Source organism: Sinocyclocheilus grahami, unplaced genomic scaffold, assembly GCF_001515645.1.
Source record: "Sinocyclocheilus grahami isolate Dianchi unplaced genomic scaffold, SAMN03320097.WGS_v1.1 scaffold565.1, whole genome shotgun sequence".
Lineage (NCBI taxonomy): Eukaryota > Metazoa > Chordata > Actinopteri > Cypriniformes > Cyprinidae > Sinocyclocheilus > Sinocyclocheilus grahami.
The window spans coordinates 506708-534139 of NW_015505744.1; the positions used below are offsets into that span (position 1 = coordinate 506708).

Below are 27432 nucleotides of genomic sequence, written 5' to 3' on the forward strand. Positions count from 1 at the left end.
GATTGTATTCGTCTGAAAGAAGAAAGCCATATACACCTAGGATAGCTTGAGGGTGAGTAAATCATGGGGTCATTTTTATTTTGGGTGAACTATCCCTTTAAAGTCATCCTGGAGCCCCCTTGGAAATTTGCTGAGATTAAATCAGATCCTAAACAGCATTATAGTTCTGTGTGATATTATTTACACTTTTATTTGCTAAAATACTGAAATGCACTAAGAGTGACAGGCAATATGTATTCATACATGCTGTAAATAAATTGCATTGTCACATTTTTATTTCATTTTAGGGGAAGCCAGCTTTCCCACGCATTCTTAAAACAATTCTTGCTGTTTCTGTGATGCCTTCTAAGAGAATTTGTTTTTATTAATCTCTTCCTTTTGGCAGCACATTGTGGTAAAGTTTAAAAGATACATATTTATGTTTTCAAAACATAATATATTAATATATATTTTAATCTATATGAAGCATATTATTGTTTGAGGCAACCCAGGCTCGTTGGAAATACGTGGCTCTAAATATATTTCTGCAACACCATTATTTACGTACCTTACGGCACGTTTCACGGCAGTTTCTAAGTGAAACGTCCTGTGAGTGGCACTAAATTGCAGGTTCATTATGTGACCCTGGCACGTTTTTGTTATGTTGATATAGGCATGTATTGCTGTGTTTGTATTACGTTGCTTCAAGTGCCTATTGCAGTGGTTCATAATTCAAATATCCAAGGAGTGTCTCTAAAAGTTAATGCTCTATCATGTTGGAAATATCCCCAACACCAAACCCAACCCTAAACCTACCTGACAGTATTATCAAATGCAAAACTGGTATAAAAACGCATTTGTTGATGCAGCTGTGCTATTCTAACTTCCTCATGTGGATTTGAGCTGCTTTGTTGAACCGTAGTTTCACAGGGTTTGTACCGGAGCTCTTCATCACTCAAGTGCAACGGCGCATCGCAAGAGCTACCTAGCAAACCTAATGAATTAGAAAACTCATGCATATAAAGCTATATATATGTGACGACACGTTCAAAAGTATCAGTTTTCAAATCTCGCAGCCTGTTAAAAAAATGTTGAATTCATAACACAATATTCAAGTAATTATGCGAAAATTAGGCTTTATTAATCAAAACTGTGGACCTGCAAATCATACTTTGTGTGTGTTCATTTCAACTGGAAACTGCAGTGATTCATATGTATAGGTAAGTTTTTTTTAGTTCTGCATAAATGTATTTAGAGGCATGTATTTTCAGTGAGCCTATGTTGGTTTGAGGATAGATAGAGAGTAAGTGGTAATGTCATAATAGTTATTTTAAAAAAAGAAATATAATGGCAAATTTGTATTTGCTAATTTGTAATAGAACATTTAGTGATCATATGATTCATTTAAAAAGTAAATATTTTTATTTTTGAAAAAAATGGCAGGTAAAGTTGTGCTGATTCTTTTTCTCAGATCGCAACAAAAAGCCAGGGAGACGCCGCACACAACCACTGCTTAACACAATAAATGTATTTAAAAAGGAAAATAAACATGTAATGTAGTCAGTGTAAATGAAAGTCAGTATGTCAGGAAGTATCTGTAAAGAATACCAATGATATCAGTCCAAGCAGACATCAATAACAAAACTCAAAACCAAACGTCCGATTTAGGGAGAGATGAATCAAGGCGGGAACTTCTCCGGTGCAACGGCGAACTCCCATAACCTCTGCGTCCCGTGAGTTCTCTGGCAGACTCATGCACCAATGCCAACAACAAACAACTAGTCCTCTTCCCTCTCATTGTTCCTGCAAGTCCTTTTTAAGACCAGTTGATTTAGTCCAGGTGCAGCACCACGTCAGCCAATCACCTGTGACTTGGGAATAAACACAGAGTAACTGACTAAGACGTCACAATGTCTAAAGATTCAGTGTATAAATAAATTAAATAAATAAATAAGTAAGCATTTGCACAGACACTCTGTATCTGAATGGCTGAAGAGAGTTGTGCTTTTGCCTTTTGGGAGGTAAGGAGCTCCAGTGAGAGTTGTGGAAGGTGTAAATCCCTTTATCTTTGCCTCTGGATGGAGTTGCTGAACAGACACAGAGGGAGAACCTGATCCCGTCATCAGCCTGCCTGAGGAGGGCACTGGAAGCCTGATTAGCATGCCGGTGTCACGCTCTCTCACCCTCAGCGGTGCCGTACCGCAGGAGAGCTGCCCGCGCTGTGTGATCTGACATTTCAGGAGGAGGTGCATCTGTTGTGTCACACAAATTAGGAGGCGCGGATCTGGACTGGCCTTTTTTTGGAGACTTGGGTTGGCTGGGGGTTGCTGGTTTCACTACGAATTGATATTATTTTTCTCAAAAGTGCCTCAGTCTAATTGCATATTCCTTTAATACTTAGAATAAACAAAGAGGTTTTCGTGTGTGTGTGTGTCGTGTGCATGAATGCTCTGGGTTTCTAGCTCAGCTCTCATTCTACTTGTTCCAGTGAAGTAATTTAGCACCTGTCCTGTCTGCTACTTGATATCTGACACATTGCAGGAGGCTGTCGGTGTTTTGCCTGAGTGTCTATCAATAAGTGGATTAAGAGCTGTTCACACTCCAGCATGAATCACTCCAGTATGCTGTTTTACAGATTAAGACCCAATCCCCTTTTTATGTGGTAAAAGATTAGATGACTTGGACCCCGATGAGGAATTAAACCCATTTGTCAGGTCTCGCACTTTGAGGATTGTGTGTGTTTGTGTGTTTGTATGTATGTACACATAAATTGCTGTGCATCTACAGTAGGTGTCTGTGAGGTGTCAAGGGCTCTCGCAGTCCAGCTCTCATATCTATATACTCACTGTTACTCTATTTACGCTGACATAAGGTTGGGTTTGAGTCATTTATCTGAATAAATCATGAGTAAATAAATCTTTTTACTGTAAAATGTCCTACTGAATGCATTGCTTTTTGCATTGAATGCATGAATGTTATTTGAATGTGTGTCCTGTTCATATTTGTTTGAAGTTAATATTATAGTCATATCTATCTATCTATCAATCTATCTATCTATCTATCTATTGTCACGGTACCAATATTTCTGTATTCTGTACCAATACCAGTGATACCAATTCGGTACCAAAGCAAAACACAAAAACATACTAATTAAAAAACACATTATTTTTATTAATAAAGTCGAACAAAAATAAAATGTACAAAAATCAATGCTATTCTTCATAAAACCGCAAGTAATACAAGTATGAAAAAAGTAAACACGTTTCACCCAAAATTTTTGGTCATATTTCTGCTGCCGCTGAAAAACAACTGTAAACTATTATCTGTTTTAGAGTTTGCTGGTGTTTCATGATCTTCCTCAGCCTGCAGCTGTAAAAGGAAAATATAATATAAAATAAGTAAAGCAATGGGCTGAGTCTGACCAAATGCAACATTAGATCATTGACAACAGCTAAAATATAACTTTTCAGTAAATAACAAACTTATTTAGATAAGATTACATATATTTTAAGTCAAGTCTATATCAAATACAGTGGCGTGAAAAGGTTTTTGCCCCTTCCTGGTTTTTTTTGCATATTTGTCACACTTAAAAGATTCAGATCGTCAAACTAATTTTAATATTACACAAAGATAATGCAAGTAAATACAAAATGCAGTTTTTAAATTATGATTTCATTTATTAAGGGGAAAAGCTGTCCTAAACTACCTGGCCCTACGGGAAAAATGAATTGCCCCCTTCTGTTAAATCATGAAAGAACTGTGATTAACCACATTATTTTAGAAAACTGAGTTAAATTTCACTAGCCACACCCAGACCTGATTACTGCCAGATCTGTTGAATCAAGAAATCACTTAAATAGAACCTGTCTGACAAAGTGAAGCATGCTTAAAGAGCAACACATCATGCCGCGATCTAAAGAAATTCAAGAACAGATGCGAAACTAAATAGTTGACATGTAATTGACAACAGCTAAAATATAACTTTTCAGTAAATAACAAACTTATTTAGATAAGATTACATATATTTTAAGTCAAGTCTATATCAAATACAGTGGCGTGAAAAGGTTTTTGCCCCTTCCTGGTTTTTTTTGCATATTTGTCACACTTAAAAGATTCAGATCGTCAAACTAATTTTAATATTACACAAAGATAATGCAAGTAAATACAAAATGCAGTTTTTAAATTATGATTTCATTTATTAAGGGGAAAAGCTGTCCTAAACTACCTGGCCCTACGGGAAAAATGAATTGCCCCCTTCTGTTAAATCATGAAAGAACTGTGATTAACCACATTATTTTAGAAAACTGAGTTAAATTTCACTAGCCACACCCAGACCTGATTACTGCCAGATCTGTTGAATCAAGAAATCACTTAAATAGAACCTGTCTGACAAAGTGAAGCATGCTTAAAGAGCAACACATCATGCCGCGATCTAAAGAAATTCAAGAACAGATGCGAAACTAAATAGTTGACATGTATCAGTCTGGAAAGAGTTATAAAACCATTTCTAAGGCTTTGGGACTCCAGCGAACCACGTTCAGAGCCATTATCGACAAATGGAGAAAATTTGGAACAGTGGTTAACCTTCCCAGGAGTGGCCGGCCTACCAAAATTACTCCAAGAGCGCAACAACGATTCATCCAGGAGGTCATAAAAGAACCCAGAACAACATCTAAAGAACTGCAGGCCTCACTTGCCTCAATTAAGGTCAGTGTTCATGATTCAACAATAAGAAAGAGACTGGGCAAAAACGGCATCCATGGGAGAGTTCCTGGAAGGTGTGTGTCCCGTTATATCTGGCGTAAAACCAACACAATATTACATAAAAAGAACATCATAACAACAGTCAAACATGGTGGTGGTGGTAGTGTGATGGTCTGGGGCTGCTTTGCAGCTTCAGGACCTGGATGACTTGCTATAATTGATGGAACCTGGAATTCTGCACTCCATCAGAAAATCTTGAAGGAAAATGTCCAGCCATCAGTTTGTGACCTCAAGCTCAAGCACACTTGGGTTATGCAGCAGGACAATGATCCCAAACACACCAGCAAGTCCACCTCTGAATGGCTCAAGAAAAACTAAATTAAGGTTTTGGAGTGGCCAAATCAAAGTCCGGACTTAAATCCGATTGAGATGCTGTGGCATGACTTAAACAGTCCATTCATGCTCAAACTCTCCATTGTGGCTGAATGAAAACAATTCTGCAAAGAAGAGTGGGCCAAAATTCCTCCACAGCGATGTAAAAGACTCATTGCCAGTTATCGCAAATGCTTGATTGAAGTTGTTACTGCAAAGGGTGGCACAACCAGTTATTAGATTTAGGGGGCAATTACTTTTTCACGTAGTGCCAGGCAGGTTTGGACATATTTTTTCCCTTAATAAATGAAATCATTATTTCAAAACTTCATTTTGTATTTACTCGGGTTATGTTTGTGTAATATTAAAATTTGTTTGATGAACTGAATCTTTTAAGTGTGGCAAATATGCAAAAAAACAGGAAGGGGGCAAATACCTTTTCACGGCACTGTAGATGGAAACTGTAGTATTAAAAACACTTTAGAATAAGATTCCATTTGTTAGATAACATGACCTATCAATAATCTTCTTAGGGTTTATTTCAAAATTTACTAATACATAAAATCAAAAGTTCAATCTGTTAAAATTATATAATGCACAGTGAACAAACATGAATGATCAAGTGTTTGTATTAAATAACATTCAAAAACATTAATATTGTAAAAATATATTGTTCACTCACTGTAAGTTGATGTTAGATAGTCTATACAGGAGATACAATTTTACTGTACTTTAATTTAATCCAAACTGTGTACATATTTAGTTATCTACACTAGCTAGAGTTATCCAGCCAAGAATAACAACTAACCAACTAACTTAGCTAAAAAAAACGCCCAGAACTGCTTTTCGGGCGGACTGATATGACACTGTTATCCACATACATTTGTACATTCTCTAACACGCATATTTTAGATTCACAATTCATTTAAAAGCCTCTGTTGTGTAAAAATAGTAAATATCATCATGTCCTCCTGTTTTTTACACCAAATAAAAGTTATAGGAGCATTAAATAGTTAATAAAGAAACTTCATTCTAATGCTCATTATATTAGCGTTAGCCGCGCTTGTGTTAACGATTAACTACGCTAATAACGGCCATGTTTATTTCAATCCAACATTCAAATTATAATATGGAATAATATTCATAACAGCAGATCTAAATATTAAAAATAAAATTGAAACGTACCTGCTTGAACTCTTTCATTTGATCCAGGTGTCAGTCTTTAAAGTGTTTTGTTAGTTTGATGTGTTTCCTCCTTTTGAGGTCGCCACGTCTCAGTGATTTTATGAAGAAGATAGCTTTCGGATAGCGCATCAAGTACCGGGTTGACCAGGTACTCGGTATCACCGGTACTTAAGAAAACCTGGTACCATAACATAGGGTGACCATACGTGCCATTTTCCCAGGACGCGTCCTGGCCAGGATTTCTATATTGCCTAAAATATCTAGGTTTTGGCTTTGTTTGCGAATACCTCGAGAGCATTTTGAAAGCATAAGAAACCGTCTGTATGGTATTTTGATGTCATACACCGATCGGTCTGCACATGCAAACAAAGTCAATATGTATTTATATGCATTTATAATATGCATTTTTTCACATTTACTTAAAGGGGTCATATGATGCTTTTTTAAAGATCATTATTTTGTGTATTTGGTGTAACCCCCTCTCTCTCTCTCTCGCTCGCTCGCTAGGTTCACGAAACGGTCGTCCATAAAATGCATTGCTGTTCTGTTGTAAGTAATCTTAAAGATTCCTGAATGCATCTACTTTCAGAAGGCCAAATAAAGTATTTAATTAAAAAGAAATATTTGCATTGTAAAAAAAACATTTGGACCATCTACTGTAAACTTGAAAATATTTCTTTTTTTAAAGAAGAGATTTTTTTCATAAAATATTTCTTATCATAAAACTATATATATTTTTTCATTTTAGATACTACACACACACACACACATACATACATAGTTTTGATTTATATACTCTTTCAGAAAATTGCCTACATTTTCTACATTTCTAAAGTGTTGCTTATTTAGTGTTACACATTTAAACTTAGAAAAATAAGCTATAATATTATAATTGTATTAATGTATATAAGTTAAGTGTGATTTCATCCCTTTATCTGAATTTCTGAAAGCGTCTAATCCTTTTTCCACATCCATCGAGGGTACAGCAGTAATTAAATGCAAATGTTTACACAGATATTTTAGTTTGTGTGACTGTCTCACTTGCGTCACAGACCAAAGGATCTTCATCTCTCTCACCGTCCTCTCTCTCTAAATGTGTGAAAACGAAGTGAGAAAGCGAGTGTTTAAAACAGGACACCATATGGTTTCTCTACTGTACATTCTCTGTCCTCTTTTACGCCAAGGTGCTCCATTAGTGACCTATTGGACACTCTCCAGCAGCTTCAGTAATGGGGCTCTATTCAGGTGTATATGTGTGTATGTGCGCATGTGTGTGTATAATGAAGTTTCTGCATGTTTGATCACTGATTAAACATTCAAGCAACACAAGCACAATCGGCTGGCTCAGCCAAGCTAATTGCATTCCCTAAGGAGATGATCCAAGCACAAGTCATCCAATCCTCCCTTCACGGATCGGACCTCATGGGCTGTCCTATCTGTGCGCATCAGTTTGTGTGCGTGCGTTCGTTGGCCATTGTGTTGTGCTTTGTGCCTGATCGCGTCTGTTTCAGTTTAAAGGCTCATTAAAACCGGTGCTATAAATAGATGCATATGTCCCCTCAGCTGCAGTGGTGCATTAAACGTGTCGGCTTTCTCTCGCTCTTCGGCTGTGTTGTGTCTGACCTATCCCGATGCGTTTGCCGTTCCTGGAGGACGTGGGAATCCCGATGCTACTGCACAATCCAGTATAGACTTGTCCACAGTTACATCAGGCTGAATGTGTCTTTCTCTCACATATGTCCCCCAGAACACAGGTGCATGAGGCTGCTGGGAATATTTCAATACAAAAATAACACATGGACAAAGATTAGTGCACACAGGATGTCTGTATTTAGGCATCAAGGGCCTCTTTTCTTGTCTTTACTTGTTTCAAGGGTGCAGGTTTTCGGAGAAAAATGCGCATGTATGTTTACTTAGCTATACTTTGGGGACAAAACTGTCCCCAGAAGCTCCCCTTGGGAATGCCCTCAAAGGTAAAATTATAAATATATATTATAGTGAGGTGGGTAGGGTTATAGTAAGTCTGTAATGTTGTCTATAATGGTGTATCCTCATTTAGATGTTAGAGTTTTTAAACATTTTGGACTTAAAATATAATGACAGATATCTAATATAATGTATGAACATCATTTTATGAACATCAACAATTTATACTGAGAGAGAGAAAAAAATATTAAGTGTGATTAAAAAAGAATAAATTTGCTTCTGTGCATTTTGTTATGTGTGTGTATGTAAATACACACACACACACACACATACAGTATATATATATATATATATATTCGCATTCGATTATGAACACGATATTGCGTAGCTTGTCAGTGTAAGTTTTTTTATTTATGCCATCAATGTTTTTGTTAATACAGCGTATAGCACTAGTCAACTAAATGAATGTAACATGGCAAAGATGAATGCAGTTTTGGAAGTTGAATGTAAGGGAAATGTCATTTTGGAATTTCTGTGGTTTAATGTGATATTGTTGTTCATGTATGTTCATGATGAAATCTACTTTTATTGTTGTAATTAATTTATAGCATTAACAAGATGACCTGTTGAATTCATTTTGGGAGCGATGACTGATTGAATGTATTTTTAGTCCAGTGCCTGCATATAAGATTAGTATTGACCAAGTTCAGAGGCTGTCATATGTGGATCAACTTACTATGTTGTGTATTTTCCACAGTTTCAATATGAAAAATAACTTTTATATTTATTCAATGGATTTATTGCATTTTGAAAAAAAAAGTGTCATGGATTTATTGCATTTTGGGGAAAAAATAATAAAATTTTATAATAAATCTTTGAATATCAAAATCTGGATTTGAATTTTTAATGTTATTATAACCTAAAGATGCTATGTGAAAGTTTGAAACAGAAAATAGTGGTTTTCATCTTGCCACTTTCTTGGTAAAGAAAACACATTTTTACTCAAATTAATAATAATAATAATTTTTTTTTTTAATTAAAAAATAATATATATAATATAAAGCTGTATTTTATGAAAATTATTTCAGAATTAAGAAAATGATTTCTTCATTTAAAATTTATATTAAAAAAATAAGATTATTAAATTAATATAATTAATCTTACTATTTCTCTCGCAATTATGACAATCAGAAGCAACAACATAGCAACCACTCAGAACATCCTAGTAACCACCTAGTACACATTAGCAACCACAAAACCATTCCTAAACTTTATCAATACACTAAAAGCTACTCTAAATATTTTAGCAACCCCATAGCAACATCCTGACAAATAATTATAGCATGTGTGTAAAAATCTAGTTAATTAACACAATTCAAAATCATAAAAAGTATACCCTTAAAAACAATAAAAAATGAATCTCTGAACAGCTCTTCAAATCTGATTTGAAATAATATTAGCTTGTGCCCATATCCAGATGAAATTTGTCAGTGGCAGGTCACATTATGAGGGCACTGTCCTCGGTCAGACCTCATTGTGCTGTCAGAATCAAAGAGCAGATCCCGGCCGACATTCACACACCTTCCTATATATCTCCAAATGCAGCCAATTACAGACACGCGCCGCTCAGCCGCATGAGGACCTGAGCAGCGCCGAAATGTTGCTGATGATGGACTGCTGTGGGTTTAGAAAAAGACGGAAAAATAAGGCAGTGACACAACAAGCTGTGACCCACGCTAGTCCTGTTAATTCATCATCTACGGTCCTGGCAGCTCTAAAGAGACCATATTACTGCTTGGAGTTATGATGACTGCTGGATATCTGTAATGCAAAGAAAAGGATCACTTTTGGAAAGTGGGGAGTTCAGCTAATGCTGAAGCTAAAGCTAATGCCAATTAATTCAATTTACAAAAAAAATGCCTTTTTAGTTTTAATTTAGTATTTATGCACTATTATACTATTTATTAATATTTTGAATATATATATATATATATATATACAGTACAGTATATACTGTATATTAATTTTTTATTTAAATTTAAGTTTTAGTAATTCTGTTGTGCTTTTGTCATTTTAGTCAATTTGGTCATTCTTGTTTTTTTATATTTCTATTTAGCCTTATTTTGATTTCATTTAAAAAAAAAAATTATTTTAGTACTTCAACGAGAACTTATTTTATTTCAGTTAGTTGCCAAACAACATTTCTAATTTTAGTTTTCATTTAATTTTAGAATTTTCTATTTTTAATTTACATTTTTTTATTTAAAGTTTTATTTTATTTCGGCTTTATTCCAATTAACAGAAAACATTTGAATAGTTTTGTGTTTAGAGAACAATAACAACACTGAAAAAAAATTATATTAATATTATTAATATTGATTCCACACTGTCAGTGGACACTGGAAAAATTGTGGACACTCTGTGGACACTCAGAAATTGCTAGTAAATTTCACAATTGCAAAGTATAATATATATTTTATATGTATACTGTGTGTGTGTGTGTGTGTGTGTATGTGTATGTATATATTTATTTTTTAACAGTTTCAAAATATAATTTTAGTCTTTACAGTGTAGTTGTCCTAAAATGTATTTGGCCACTAACATTTTGGGGTGCCACTGTACATAAAACCCTTTTGGCCTCTTTATTCAAATAAAAAATACATATATAAATAGGTTGTGTTGAAAACTGCACAATGGTCTCCATTTTAAAACATTAAATTGTGGGCATTTATCCAGCATGCCTAGGTGGCTTTGCGTATCTGGGTGAGATGGAGAATAATGTCAGGTTTATGGTAAATTAGCCCACAGAGCTTCTTGACACTCAGTATTGTGCTCTTGTGTCTCTCGGCCTGATTCATGCAGCTTCCTGTTTACCTTTTTTCTCTGGGTTCATTTGACAGGTCGGTGCATAAATGCATTATGCATTTCACATCACATCATGTTCATTTCTCCTCAGCTTTAGGACAGCTCTCAAATCCCATAATCCTTTGGAGCTCCTTTACCGCACAGCACCCATCCGTCCCTCTCTGTGTCTCTTTCTCTTTCTGTCTCTCTTTCCTCTTGCTTAAATCTTCCCATCAGGTGGTCTCTTGTGCTCACACACAAGCATACACTTGTGTATTGTGTATACATGCTCATGAGATCCACACACACACACTTGCTTATGTGGAATGGGGTTTCCAGGATCTGCCAGCATTAAGCTACAAATATGCTCACCGCATCAGTAATCAAGACAATGTGGATCAGCCAGGCTTTTCAGGTAACGTCTGGCAGAATGAGTTCAGGTTTCTGTCACAATCTGACATTGCCCTGTTTATCCTGGTTTTAACATCTGTCTCGGTTGATCAAGTGGTCAGCTGATAGAAATCGCCATCATACAAAGCATGTTTTAACAGATCTAAATATGTATATTTGCCAAATATTTAAATATTATTACAAATTAAAATAACTGTTTTCAATTTGAATTAAATGTAATGAATATATACATGATCCATCTGAAATCATTCTAATATGCTGATTTGGTTCTCAAAAACATTTCATCTTATTATTCATGTTGAAAGCAGTTGTGTTGCTTAATATTTTTTGGAAACTGTGATACCATTTTTTCAGGATTTTCAAGTGAATGTAAAGAAGGACAGCATTTGTTGGAAATATAAATGTTTTTGTAACTTTCTAAATGTCTTCAGTCAATCACTGCTGAATAAAAGTATTAATTTATAATAAAGTATTAGCTTGATTAGTGCTCTTCTCAAAAATTTGGTTTTGTTTCCAAAGCACCAGTACAGAACAACACATGGATCTATTCGTCACAAATGTAATGTAAAGTTTCAAAAGATCACAGGAGTCAATTTCTGCTGAAGGCGAGTAGAAATGAGATACAAATTCTCTCTGCTTGCAGTGCGTCAATCACATTGTCAGGAAAGTGAGTGAGAAATTATAAATGCACAGCAGTTTGACCAATTCTTACAGTACATCATCAGTAATGGTTCAGTTCTGTGATTTACTATGAATCGTACCAGAGTTCAGTTACAGTACAGTTTGTGGGTGTATATCCATGTTCAGAAAACAGGGTTAACATAATCCAAATGAACTAAACTGCGACATCGAACAAACCTGAGTACTTCTTTCTTTAAAGACATCTTTAAAACACAGTAGTTATGGTATGAGATGCTGAGAAAACTCATGACGCAACAGGTAAAGATGTCCATCTTAATGTGTATGACTGCATTTAAAAAGAATGAGTTTAAAGATGAAGCTTCTATGAGAGTCATATTTTGATATTTTGATTTTGGCCCATGTTCACGTGAATTTTTGGGTGATATGTGTGACCCAAATGTCTTGTCAATGGGTTGGAATTTTTGGAGCGATAGAAATTGAGAGTATGAAAAGATCCTTTTATGTTACACAATACACCGGAGCTCAATATAGTACATGCTTTGATTCTCACGCCATAAATCTTTGTGGAGGGCGGGAGGTATTGAGACTTTATTTGCAAGGAACTGTTCCATTTTTCAAATGGATGGATGAAGTCTGTGGGGAGCAGAGCTGGTTGGAGTCATGTTTTATCCAAAGCCCAGTGGGACCTCTGGAGGAAAGAGTTCCACGGATGCTCCAGGCTGATTGGGATGCAGGGGGAAAGTCAGATCTGCAGGAGATTAGAGTGAATTGAGACATGTATCAGAGCAAGGGAGTGCTGCCTTTGACTGGGTACTTTTCTGGGTGGTTCGCTGTCCACAAACCCTGCTTTCATTCAGTTCTCTTTCATTTCAAGTTCCCTCTCTCACTCATTCTCTCTCTCACTCTGACAGGTGCGGAATGATTTGACCAATGAGCTGGAGAAGGCAGACATCCAGATTGCAGACACTGAGAGTTTCTCTAATGATCCCTGTGTGAATGTGAAGAAACTAAAGGTAAGGGAACTCATAGGCCCTGCCAACAAAATATAACTAGCTTACAGTGCACTAGCTTAAAGTGGAAGGTACTTTAGGTACACTTTAAATGTCTTTTAAATAGATATTTACATTTCATTTAAATATTAATTAAATTCATTTAAATACCGATATTATTCAAAGATCATACAATCCTAATCAATAGTGACATTAAAACGCATTTAGGCTTAATATTAACAAATGTACATTGTGCATAAGTAGTACTCCAAATAAAGTTGCATTATATTTTTTTATATCAGTAAGTCTTGAGTAATATGTTTTTTACTAGGATTAGGAAATTGATTTCTTAGATGTAACCTTGTGTGTTGAATTACAGCTGGACACAAAATTGCTAGTTTTGAGCATAAATCTCACTGAATGTGCTTAAAATAATAATAATTAAAAAAAACACCAGTGGGTTAAAAGAAATATCTTATGGACTGCTTCTCATCTAAATTTGTCTAATTTTAATGATTTTTGTGCTGAAAATTGAGCAAAATATGACAAAAATCTAATATTACTGATATTTTTATTATAATAATGCAAATGAGTTTTGTTTAAAATTAAAATTTAATTTTTTAAATAGAAAATGTAGTCTATTCCTAGATTTCTGTTCAATCACATTATGCTTTGACAGTTCCCTTTTAATATTAAAAGGGGGGAAATATATATGCAAAAAATATACAAAATATCATAGTTTAAAGATGTGACCATTTTTTACTGCATTCATACATTTGTGTGAACAGTGAGAAGCTGACTCTGTAATCATGTGATTTGCTAATGATATGCTAATGATCTGTGATGTCATTGTTCAAGCATTGCATTTTTAGCTTTGGATGTCTCTTAAAGAGAATACTAAAAAGTTTACTTAGTCATCATCATAAACACAAAGTGGCAGGAATGCCATGATCAATTTATCCAGTTATGTTTATGATCTAAATAGCCATTGTTCCATTGCTGTCTGCTGCTTCTCCTACTTTGCAATTTCCACCTAAAGGTTTGTTCCCACCTTTTTTTGCTGAGTCTTTTTTTTTTTCACGGTGAAACTATTATGACTCCTATTACCTGCCTGACTTAGTACTTACATTATGGCAATTCCCCAAATGGCGAAGAACTGCTGAAGAACTGTTTCTTCAAATTCTGCACGGTCAGATTTTTCACCAGTTGACAGCAACTCTTAGAGTCTGTAAATTCAACATTATATTTCACATTGACACGGCTGTGCCAGAGTGACAGACACCAGTTTTGCAGTATAAAAACCCATATAAACAAAATGTTGAGATTTTTGACACTCACATCCACTGTAGGTGGGTTACCATTCGCTGTGTAAATGTGGGAAAGTCTCGCAACCATGGTCTTGATAAAAGCAAAGCGAGTGGTGACCGAGGTCCTGGGGCAGCCTGGCGAAAATCCAGCCTGCATTTTGCCTGGCTGTAAGAAGCTTGTGTCTGCCAGGACTCCAGGACAGCTGGAGCCACTAACACAGCTGGAGGGATTCAGGTTAAGTGCCCACGCCGTCGGGAGCGGCAACAGGCTTTGTAACGGCTGCTGATTGTGAAGCAAGAAGCGCCTAACCCATGCGGTTGGTCCTGAAAAGGGAAGCAGGAGTATTTCACACAATAGCTCCAATATCTCAGCATGTTCTTTGGCACCACTGAAGTGCAGAGGGTGGTATTGTGGCAAATGAGACAGTCTCTAAGAAACGTCTCAAGGAAAGTGTTTACCACAGACCACACATACACTTTCAAACAGCATTTGAATGTGGCCCCATCGCGAACGCTGTTTATGTCAAGGTTCCTGAGTTTAGAGCAGGTCTGGGATCAGATTTAATGCATCCACTGTGATCTTACCTGTAAACGCTACTGTTTTCAGAACTGTCGACAAAACGCTATCCCACCCACTGGAGTCATTATTTTCTCTTCTGCTTGAACATGGTAGTTTTCATCTTGAGCAGCTCATTAGCTGTGCATGTTAAATGCTCTTCCTGTAGCCTCGTGCTTGAGGATGACATCCCAAGAGGGAAAAGCAAAAAATAGATTCAGAGATTATTTTTTAAAGTCGCTGGTGGGCATTTCAATATCCCTGCAGCTGTGACACATCTTTTGATGGATTGGGCTGTGGCACCCCTCAAACAAGACTGTCTGACTTCCACCTGAAATTGGCATTGGCATTTGCTGGAATCAAGGGCAATATAGTTAAGAGGGTGGAGAGGGATATTATTACATCCTGATATGCAGAATGAGAAAAAGGATACTTAATAACCTCTGAAGAATACGTAGGTCTCTTTGTGTTAGCATGGCCTTTAGCACATGCGTTCTGAGCTTTTATTAGTTTTTGTGGGTTTAATTTTGGCTTCATGGTCTTGAAGGCCTTGTGTATATTGCTCCAGTGATGGATTGATTCTCAGTAGCCGGGTTTCCATCCAAAGTTGCAAATTTAACTAGTGTGCAAAATTCTTATGTCACATAAAACATTTATGAATAAGTACCGTTTCCATCCAATGAGTCAAAGAGAGCAAAATCATCACTTCCTGATAAACTGGCACTAAATATCAATATAAAGAAAAGTGGGAGAAGCCACTGAATATAATAATTTTCATATATAATAAATTACTTGCACCTCAGAGTGAGCAGACAAAGCACAATAAATGCGGACATTGCTTTCAGAGGTGGATGCCTGATGTTTGGGAATGTAGTCGTGTAAGAGAGTTCTGAAGGCAATTATACAGAAATATTTTGATGACAGACTTTGCTCAGGAATTTCGGTATGATCAACATTTCAGATGCTGTGCAATGAGATCGGTCCGCTGGTTAGTCAAGTTGTGCCGTCCCATCCCCGCAAAAAAGTTTTTTGATGCACTTGGAGGAATTTATTCGGCAAATGCGTTTCCATCTCCCATTATTTGCATTAACCCTTTTTTCGCACAAGTCAAAAACTATACCGATAATTCAAAATGCGCATTGAAACAAGAGTGATGGAAAAATAGCTAGTGATGCAGAACTGGACGAGGTGGAGACACAATGCTGAAGTGGGCTGAATTATTTACAGACTCAATCATGCAGCGTGAATGCTGGTTACGGATGCAGATCTCTGTTTCTTTCTGGATATGAAACAATTCACACTGCTGATACTGTTTCTCTGTAATACACTTGGTGTCAATATGTCTCACCTAGGAAAGCAAACACATCCTAACTGCATTTTTGGAAGATGCTTACATATTTTTTGCAGCTTTTCTCATGAAAAGCTTGCTTACTTTTATTTTGGGGCATTTTATTAATAGAGACGGTGAAAGAACACACAAAAAATGATACGGAAGAGATGGATAACAGGACTGGGAATTGGCCCAAGCTGGATCTGAACTAGAATGACTTCCTTACAAGCGAGTGGAGTGTGTGAAATAAGTCATTTTATGCAGTATTGTTTAGTGCATCTAGTTGTGCAGAAATTAAACATTTTACTTTTAATTCAGACATTTGCAAATATTTTGGGACAGTTTTTTTATTATTATTATTATAATTTACATTTTTATTTTAATTTTATGCTATTTTGTTTTAGAATAAACTATTTGTGCTCACCAGCCACCTTTCATCATCGGTTTTATTGATCACGCTTCATTTTAAGGTCCAATTCTCACCATTAACTAACCATTAACTATGACTTTTGCCTCACTTAACCCCTAATTTGCTGCTTGTTAAGGACATTGTTAAGTTATTAACGTTGTTATGTTACATTGTTAAGGTATTGGGTAGTAAACTGCCAATATGTTAATAACAGGCATGCTAATAAGCAACTAGGTGTAGTGGACAACACATTCCAGGGCCCAGTTTATGGCGGGGCCCCTCTCTGACCACAATAGTGGACAAAGGTTTTCTACATTTTGATTGGATCTTGGTGGACTAACATAAGCAAACTGTCCAACGCCATCAGATAATAATGCCAGGACAACAGCCAGACACCTCTTAGAGGGCAAGAAGAAGACCTTTGGTACAAAGCCCGGGAAGGACAGGACTTCCTATTGGTCAAAATGCAGTTTCTGCCCTTCACCCACCAACAGACTGATTCCTCAGGATTTAGCCTGTGACCGCTGTAAAAATTCCTTAGGACCTCTGGACGCAGCAGCAGTGGGTGAGACAAAGAGAGAGATCACAGAGTTCCATCCAAATCCATTCATAACTATGTTCTCAAACCTTAAAACTGATGCAAACTACAACACACACATCTCATACATATTCAGAGGAATAAGTATTCTCAGTGACAGCGATGTGTAGTGCAACATCTTACACAAACTCAGCTGTTAATGGACAAATGAATGCATGCATGAAAGTTCAATTTTCTTCCATCATGTTTGGACTTAATGTGTTCGTAACTGTGACGAGAGGGGCTGGATGATCGGCTCCCCCCCGGGAGGGGGGAGGGGGGGGAGTAGAGCGCAGTCTCGGGTGTACCCCCCGGCCTGCGAGGGGCGATGGGGGTATGTGACGAGAGGGGCGGGGCCGAGAGCCGTGGGAACGGAGCGAGGCCGGTGGAGTAATTGCGAATGCGCGACACCTGCGCCACTCACCGGTCTCGAGTCTCACGGAGGAGCTCCGGAAGGATACAAAGGAGGAGTGACGACAGGGAAAGACGAGAGAGGACCAGGCCTGGATTTTATTTTGTGTTTTGGTTTTGTTTGTGCGCGACAGTCGTCCGCGAGGGGCTGTCGTGCTGTTTGAGTGTATTTTATTATTAAAGTTTCTTTTGAGTGTTCGCCGGTTCCTGCCTCCTTCTTCCCGACCTACAAACGTTGTTACAGTAACATTGCCAAATGTATTCTGGTTGTGGTTTGGTAAGTGAAAAATGCACTGGTAAAACTTTGGTGACACATTTCTAAATGTGTGTTTGGACTATGCAAATAAGTCTGGAAATGGAGAAGCGCTAGATTGCAATCTCCTCCTCATCGAAAAGAGATAAAGGTACCTTCCCAAAAGACACTCCTTGTTCTGAGTCTCCGGCGCGTCCAGTGAGACAATAACAGATCAACCTACGTTCTGAGTTTCCAGCCTGCTTCAGGGAAGGCAGCAACAGACACACCCATTCGGAGCCTGCGGCCCACTACAGGGAAGATGGCAACCGATACCTCAGCTCTGAGTCTCTGGCCTGCGTGGTCCGGCACGTCCAGAGAAGCAATAACAGAAACACAGAAGTTCTGAGTCTGAGTCCCGTAAGGGAAGAGACAGCAACAGACACAACCGTTCTGAATCTCCGGCCTGCAAGGGTGAGACACTAGCAGATACACTCGTTCTGAGTCTCCAACATGTGAGGCAGCAACAGATACGACCACATTCTGAGCCTTCAGCCTGTGAGGATAGAGATATTCTACGTTTAGATTCTTCGTCCGGCGAGACAACAACAGATGCAGCATGTCCTGAGTCTCCATCCTAGAGAGACAAAGTGAATTGACCAAGTTCTGAGTCTCAGAGGCAGAAGACACACAGACATCTGCAACAAGGTTAAACTCTGGCGAGCAAACCTTCACTTCAAGGTACTTTGCTTGCGTGTTCCAGGCAAGGACCTTCTGCACCTACTCCAGGGCCACATCTGCGTGTTCCAGATTTAAGCACCCTTTGGTGCTCCAGGAGATCAGTATCCTACAGTGCTTCCTGTTCAATACTGTTGAATCGGATTCCTGCTCCTTTCCCCACTGCATTGTTACCAGCACAACAAGTGGAAGTCACCGCCACCAGACTGCTCACTCAACCACAGAGAACGTAACTATCACTTATCCAAACCTCTTCCAGAGACCTTGGCATTTTTGTGTATTAATAGTATATGATTTTTCTAATTTACATTAGATGTTATATAGCTGATTGCAGTTGATAACAAATAATCTTTCACGTATTTGTTTGATGCATAATAAGGTCCTTCACCTTATTTGTTTCAGAGTAGCAACAGTTTATCTTTCCAGATAACATAGCTCTGACAAAGCAACACCCAACATAATCACTTGCATTTTATGCATCTTATGCACTTTATTTCCTACAATTTCATTTATGGTATTCATTTAGTAGTTGTTGATTACTCTTTTGTTAATAAAATCAATTTTAATAACAATAAAAGACACTTGTGTCTTCCTTGTGTTGATGATACAGAAAAAGGTTCAACAAGTTAGAGATCCCACCAATCTTTCTTATGTGATGTAATCATAACCACACCTTAAGTAACACGTGATCCAAATATCATAACGTCATTGGTGACGCGAGTACCCATCACTACACTATTTCACCTCCCTAGGTTGGCGAAAGCAAATTCACTACATAGGTAATAGCGAGAATTGGTCCCCTATACTAAAGTGTTACCGTTTTATGTAAATCTCTTTAGCCATTAACTACCTGTTTTATTTTGTTTTCTGCCCCCCTCTATAGGATAATGATGTTCGGATCATCATCGGTCAGTTTGATGAGAATCTGGCCGCTAAAGTCTTCTGCTGTGTAAGTTAGCCGGCTTCATGTCTCAAATCATGCTTCAGACTGTGAAAGGCCTGCAGATTTCTTTGTACTGTACATGTGCCTGAAAAACATTTAGCTGTGTCAGCATTGAAAGGACTGCAGGCGATATATTTTTTTCTTTGGTTGAAATGAGATGTGTGTTGAGTCTCTGATCTTGTGTGTGTGCTCCAGGCCTACAACCTGAACATGTATGGCAGTAAGTACCAGTGGATCATCCCAGGATGGTACCAGGGGAACTGGTGGGAACAGGCGAATTCCACAAACTGCACCACTAAGAAGCTGCTGACAGCCATGGAGGGCTACATCAGCGTAGATTTTGAGCCTCTCAGTGCCAAACAGATTAACGGAATATCAGGAAGAGTGAGTGTCTGCAATGCGGTGGGATCCCAGGAGTTATGAATGACATTTCTGATTTCTGACAGAAAAAAAAATCCACCATGTGGAATAGGAAAAAATTATGCATTGCAGTTTCACCTATGGATTTCAGTTTCAATAGATTCTTACTCTGAGCGTTTCAGTTTTCCCTGTTGAAATTGTTTATTTTGGTTATTACTGATTTGGCATTAGTCAAGCTGTTTTACCAAACGTATTGATATGCATTGCCATAATTATGATCATTTTTAAAAAATGTGAAAATTTACATTTTTATAACCTTGATAAATATTTTTGATAATTCAAGATGCAAGGACGCTTTTTTTTCTTTTTATTTGATAATTACACTGCTTCTTTATTAAATTTAATTTTAAAATTAAATTTTAACATTAAATATTATAAATGTTTTATTTAACATATAATAAATGCATTACCATTTTAATGATTGATAATAAGAATATATGTTTCTTGAGCAGCAAATCTGCATATTAGAATGATTTAAGAAAGGATCGTGTGACATTGAAGTCTGGAGTAATTATGCTGAAAATTCAGCTTTTTATCACAGGAATAAATTACATTTTAAAATATATATATGAATAGAACACTGTTATTTTAAATTGTAATAGTATTTCACAATATAACTATTTTTACCATATTATCAATCAAATAAATGCAGCCTTGGTGAGAATAAGAGACTTTTACTTGAACTGTCATTTTTGTAAATAAAATCAATGTTAAGTAGAACACTATGAATGGTTTTAAAAATGTTTGAAACCAACATGAACATGTTTCAAAGTAGATTTTAAAAAGATTTCTAATTTTTAGACACCGCAGGAGTACGAGAGGGAGTACAACCGTGAGCGAGAGCAGAAAGGAGTGGAAGCCAGCAAGTTCCACGGCTTTGCCTACGATGGCATGTGGGTGATTGCGAAGACCCTCACACGTGTCATGGAGCTCCTCAGACACAAGGAGAGGCACGACATGTACCACAACTTCACGGTGGATGACCGCGAGGTGGGCAAAATGGTTCTGGACGTGATGAACGAAACCAACTTCTTTGGAGTGACGGTAAGTGATCTACAGCTCTTCTTGGGGCCAAATACAGTGTCTGGTTGACCTGTTTACAATTCTGTAACTGCAAAAGCTACTGTGGCTTTCACAATTTCAGTTTAGATTGAGCCGTCGAGAGACGTTTCCTAAAGCTGAAAAGTTGTAAAGGCCATATTGTGATCTCAAAGTCAAAAGAGGGCTACTTTTATTGCTGCAGACTGCCTGCGAGAGGCTGAGGGAGGGCAGACATTTGAGAATGCATCTTGGGATTGGAGGCTAGTAATGCTAAACATGCGATGTAGCTGACAGAATAAGAGCCAGATAAGGTAGGGAGATAGTTGGTATGCAGAGAGTGTCAGATCTGCAGACATCACTAAATGTGTGTTTGTTTATGAGAACACACTGCTGCAGGCTGCCAAAAGCGAGAATCACAGAGCACAAAAAAAGGAGAAAGTCAGCAAATCTAAAGGAACGCGCTCAAGCTGAACCGAACTGTCTCTCTTAACAAAAACGGAAGGAGTTTCGATATTGCAGTAAATGCTGTTGGTTTGGGAAATTAATAGGGGTTAATGGGGATTTTGGGTTTTAGTACAATATGTCCTCCAGCCCTCCATCTTCAGCTTTTATCTAGCAGTTATCTCTCATGTGTAGCAGAGTATGTTTTATATTTGCCCAGGCTGCTAACAAACAATGCATGTGCCGCGAGACCTCAGCGTTGAAGCTTAATGGAGAGGAAGGAAAAACAAACGCACATAAAAAAGAAAAATACTGCTGGAAGACCAGTGGAAATATGAGCAGAAAGGCAAACGAGCATGTGGTCACTCTTTTCCCTCTCTATAGAAAAAGAGAAGATATATCAGTACAGTAATGGTTACTGGCCAACATTACAGAATTAATTTATTAATATCAGTCAGTATCGTATAGTTAATTGATAATTTCCTTTATTTTTACATTTAAATTACTTTTGCTGTCATCTAACGTTCACTTAAAGTGAATCCTTTAAAAACTAGAATTATTTCATAACACTGTTAAATGCAATCTTTAGCAAATCTTTAAGGCTGAAAAATAACTCTGTTAATAAATCATTTTTGTTATTATTTTCTGTTTAACATGTCAAAGACAAATTAACATGATTAACACCGCTTTTTTCAAAAATTCCTGAAGTAACCTAGTGTGTCTTTTACCTACATCCTAGATTTACAGTAGCTATATATATGATCATGATATCTGTCACTATGATTAATCATTAAAAAAATAATAATAATATATAATTTATAACAAAAATATTATACTGCATATATATATATATATATAATGTTAGGAGCAATTAAACAGACTAACCCTACTCAAAATAAATATCAATTTTTTTATGTGTGTGTTGCCTAAATTCACTTGTAACATTTGAAATGTTTGTTTTAATTTTTTTGTGATTTATTTTACATTTATTTAGACAAAATAGAGTTTTAATGTTGAACATGTATTGGTTATTCTCCATAACGTGACAATAATTATCAGAATTTTAATATCATGCATCACTAAATAATATTCATGATCTCAGATTCGGATTTAAAATAGGACTTCTTCCTATCAAAGTTAAATGATTGCAGAAAATCGTCCCATAAAACAAGATTGCAATCTGACTACAACAGATTTAGTGATCCCACAAGGATCAGGTTTGTCTTGTACCAATGACTGGGTCTTTGTCCAACAGAACGGGCTGTTCTAGCTTCTCCATCAGACTTTGAGTCCTCTGAGAAGAGCTATCGATCGAGTGCCAGCATGCCTCAGGAAGTAAAACATTATCTTAGAGAAGTCTCTGTGGATCATTTTGAGTGAAGAGTGGTGCTGTGCTGCTTTTATTTGGTTAAGAGAGGGTTAGCACAACTTTCTTGATGGTACATTGTAGAAGCAAACGTACTTTTCCAATCAAAAGTTTGGGGTCAATAGTATATGTATTTTTAAAGAATTGCAGCAGAATTGCGTATTAGAATCATTTCTGAAGGATTATGAAACACTGAAGACTGGAGTAATGGCTGCCGAAAATTCAGCTTTACTATTACAGAAATAAATTAAATTTTAAAGTATATTAAAATAGAAGACATCCTAAATTGTAAGAGTGTTACACAGTATTACTGCATTTACTGCATTTTTTATCACATAAATGGAGCCTTAATAAGCATAAGAGACGTCTTTCAATAACCTTACCAACCTCAAACTTATGAATGATAATTTAAGGGTCAGATTTCACATTGTTTTCTTGTACAAGGATCCTGAGTATAAGGATTCTGATGAGAATCAAGAAACACTACTTGTCAAAAGTGTTGAAAACCTAATTTGTTCCGTTTTTATTGACATTTACACAGTTTAATGCAATTACATTAAAGCATACAAAAAATACTTGACTGGAGAAATAAGGAAATCAAAATGTAATCTAAATTTCTAAACCAAAGCCTCTTTTTGCAGATGTAACAGCCCATGAAAATATTGTTTGTAAAGCTGTTCTCAACATTTGCAACATTCCCAAAAACGTGTTGTACTTGTACAGTAGGTATAGCATTACTCTCAAGCTTGTGTCTAGTTCAAAATGTTGTGGTAGTCTTTTTGGTTCAGGGTGACACTTACTGTGTAAGTTACAGACTCTGGATCCAGCAAAAGAGTCAGAGACCATCACGCTTCCTCCTCCGCATTTGACAGTTGGTGTCACACTAAGAGCAGCCATCCTTTCACCTACTCGATTCCTTATACAATTTTTATTATGTTCCAGTTTTTGTAACTTAAACATGTTTCTTGGCAGTTTTACCACTTACTTTTGTAACTTTTCAAGTTACTCAGTGTACTCGGACTGCTTAAATTGAAATAAAAACAGGAAACATGTATTCTAAAACATCATTCAAATGTATAATATTAGAAAAGTTGAAAATAGACTATTGCACTGCAGATGTGGACTATTGGAACCAGTAGACAACATCTGTGTATATGTATATATCAGCATCATATCATATCAACATATAGCAACATCATCATTCGCTTCTATCATCTTCATCACCACAACCCCTTTTACAGGCCTGAGGGTGCCTTGCACACCTGTGTGACCTCCATAAGGCCTCCTGCCCGGCCTGTCCACACCTCTGCACAGACTCACACACACTGATAAAAGGTGCCATCAACATGTTTGACCCATCAGCCCACACCTGCAGCGCAACGCAATCTATTTTCAGCTGTTCTAATGTTATGAAACCAGTCTAAAAAAAGAAACCCGAGAAAGAGTGAAGACTTCATTGATTTAGAAAAACTCTCCAACTACAGCTTGAGTCTTAAAGTGACAGTTCATCTTTCTTTCTTTCTTCCATCAAACACAAAAGGAGTTCCCCTTCAGGAACTCAAGCTGCGTCGAGTCGCTTTGGGGAACGCCCTTGCGTGACCGCGTTCTGAAGCACGTGTCAAATCCGTCCAATCGCGGTGATAAGGTATATGGAGCGAGGCCAGTGGTGGAGCAGACGCTTTCGAGCTATCTCTCCCCATCCTCAGCATCATCCCTGAAGGCCCCGAAGCTTCCCACCAGGCCCGTTAGGCTTACATTGAGTCTGGTTGGGAAAGCTTATACGTAACCTAGAGACGATGTTTTGCGAAATGAATAATGAAAGCGATGGTCCTGAACAACAAAATATGACCGATGTTTCTCCTTGCTGTCTCTACAGTGTTACAAAAATGGCATCCTGCTCAGTATATAAATCAAAATGATGTCTCGGAAACTATGAAGGATAAAGAGTACTGCAGTTCACATTATATATTGTTTACACACATAATTCTGAATTGCAGCTTTAATGTGTTTTGTGAAGGCGAGCATTTATCCAGCGCCCCCACGTCAGAGCAGCTAAACAAAGAATCATTTTGCAGTGGGACCGAAGTCTGCTTTACACTTCAAAGATACGATCGCTTCTGAGTTGCCTCCCATGGTTTTAATGGGCTTCTAATTATTGCCATGGTAATGCAGTATGCCTCTCACCTGTTATTTTATTGGGCCGAGTGATCCCAAATCCTTTTAAATGGCTCATTAGGCAGCTTCAGGGGCAGACAGACAGCAAACCACACTTCACATTTTCTTCTTTTAATAATGAGCCAACTAGATAATATTTTGATCCAGTGATGGAGCTTTTAAAAACTATTTATGTAAAAATGCTATATACCTGTCTGCGCTTTGATCAGATATCCATGATTAACCTGCAACGTCTGATACGACATATTTGAATTCATGATTTTGCAGGAAATTCATCTGTTAATGATTATGTTTTGTAACTGGGTGAAATTATTTGTTATTTATATTTACTTAACATTAACTGGTTTCTTCCCCTTTGAAAGATGCATTTAATCCAAAGTTTCTTACAGTGCTCTTATTGTTGTGATGATCTCTCAAGGGCACAAACAGGAACTTGCAAGTTCTCAGTAGCATTTTTATATTTCCTGGACCGCTGTTATTTTCAGTTGAATCTATAACTTTCCTTTACCATTGTGCTACTTCTTTCTAAGGCTTTTATAAGTAGTGCTTGCTGAAGTAAGAAGACATTTACCTGAATTGTCAATTTTATGATCTTGATTCAAGATGTTTTATGTTGAAATATCTGATAAATATTATGCATAATTTACCTATTTACATTCAAAAAAATCTGTTTTATGTTACTTATACAGGATGTTTTATTTTGAAATATTTATTAAATAATATTCAGTGCAACACTTTTTTTTTTTTCATTGTATTATCTTATTTTATTGCATTTTATTTTATTTTTTGTATTTTTTATTTTATTTTATTTGATCAGTAAAGCATCCCAGTCCTCAGCTGGCACAACCTGACAACCTCTCAGACCTCTGTGTGCTCCTTTAATTTAACAAATCAATTGTGCTGCAATTAATTATGTTTGCCTCAAGAACGCAATCAATTCACAGATCTTTAATCTAATAAATGGCTTAAAAAACAAGCCCTGTGCCAGACTTCAAACTATACACTCCCAATTTGTTGCTGTGCCAAGAGTGAAGAATATGGCAACAAGATGGAAAATCGATCTTAGTAAGATATATCTGTCCAACTTGGACTATATGTGCAATCGAGACTTCTGCAAACTGTCCATTTACACGTGATAAGCAGCTCTTGTGAAGGTTCATCGTTGTGTGTTTCTGCAGGGTCAGGTGATGTTCAGGAACGGGGAACGCATGGGAACCATAAAATTCACCCAGTTTCAAGGTAAGTCCATTAGATGGTCATTTTTCATGGTTAACAAGCCTTTTTTATAGGAAATGCTGGATCAAATATAGGTCCTTCAGCCAAAGTTGATCATCCTCCATCTTACATGAACATCTCATTCCGTGATAGTGTCATTTCGTAGAGTATGTGCGACAAATATCTCAGCATGACAATTGTGCCATACATCACGTAGATAGCGGCATGCTCTGCGGCAGCGTCTGCGCCGTCCTATAGCTTAATGGGGTCACAGAATTCCCCTGCTCGACCCTCTGATGTGATTAATCCAATGAGTGTGTGTGTGTGTGTGTGTGTGTGTGTGTGTGTTTCCTGAGGGCAGGGGAGATTAACTCTGGTTTGTGGGATTTAATCTTGGAGCAGGGATTCCCCCCTTACACCCCACAGCAGCCACAGGCCAGCATTCCCCACCCTCTTCAGTCTTATCTGCTTCAGCGCAGAGGCTCCCCCCTATAGTGTGTTACATCACCTCCTCAGACTGTATTTGTGAGCAGGCCGCAGAATTGGAGTGCTGTTTGGCTAAAGGGTGATTGAACTATCTGTCAATATGAAGGCGAATGGCAGTCAGGAAAAAAAGAAAGGAGACGCTGTTATCAGCAGTGCACTAGAGAGCAGGGCTTGAAAACAAAACAAAAAAATCCAATCGGTCTCCATGCAGAATCTATATTTTAATGTTTCTGTTCCTGCGTTCCCATTCCAAAACTGCTTTGCCTAGAAAAAATTACGGTTAGTAATGTTATTTTTTGAAACTTTTTCTTTGCCATAATAATAATAATAATAATAGCCTAATAATAATAATAATAAAGTACAGCGTTTTCTACTCAAAAAAAAAGAAGAAAAAAAACAGGAAGCGATATCTTAACACGCTGCACTTAGTCACAGCCAATACAGCATCATCTTTTCTAGATTTTGGCCAAATTATAGGCTACTAAACAAAAGAAAAAAAATCTGTTAATGCTTTAAAGACATTAAAGTATTTTTTAAGATATTTAAAAATGTTTGCTGCATTTAAAAAATGCTACTCGTATAAGATTGCGTTTTGAGGGGGGAAAAAACATAAGTCGCGTAGGCTCACGTCGCATTTTATTATTAGGCTACATTCAGAAATAATGTGCTAAAATGCCGGTAAAGCAAAATGTTATATATATATATATATATATATATATATATATATATATAT

At 37.0% G+C, this 27432-nt stretch overlaps 1 protein-coding gene across 1 annotated transcript in view; it reads left to right on the forward strand.

Moving 5' to 3' along the window:
- LOC107556342 (gamma-aminobutyric acid type B receptor subunit 2) overlaps window positions 1-27432 on the forward strand; it is a 269850-nt gene that overhangs the window by 177931 nt on the left and 64487 nt on the right. Inside the window, exons 4-8 of the mRNA XM_016239437.1 lie at window positions 12975-13076; window positions 19496-19561; window positions 19751-19939; window positions 20777-21019; window positions 26177-26237. Coding sequence (XP_016094923.1) covers window positions 12975-13076; window positions 19496-19561; window positions 19751-19939; window positions 20777-21019; window positions 26177-26237 — 661 coding nt within the window. The remainder of the gene's footprint in view (window positions 1-12974; window positions 13077-19495; window positions 19562-19750; window positions 19940-20776; window positions 21020-26176; window positions 26238-27432) is intronic.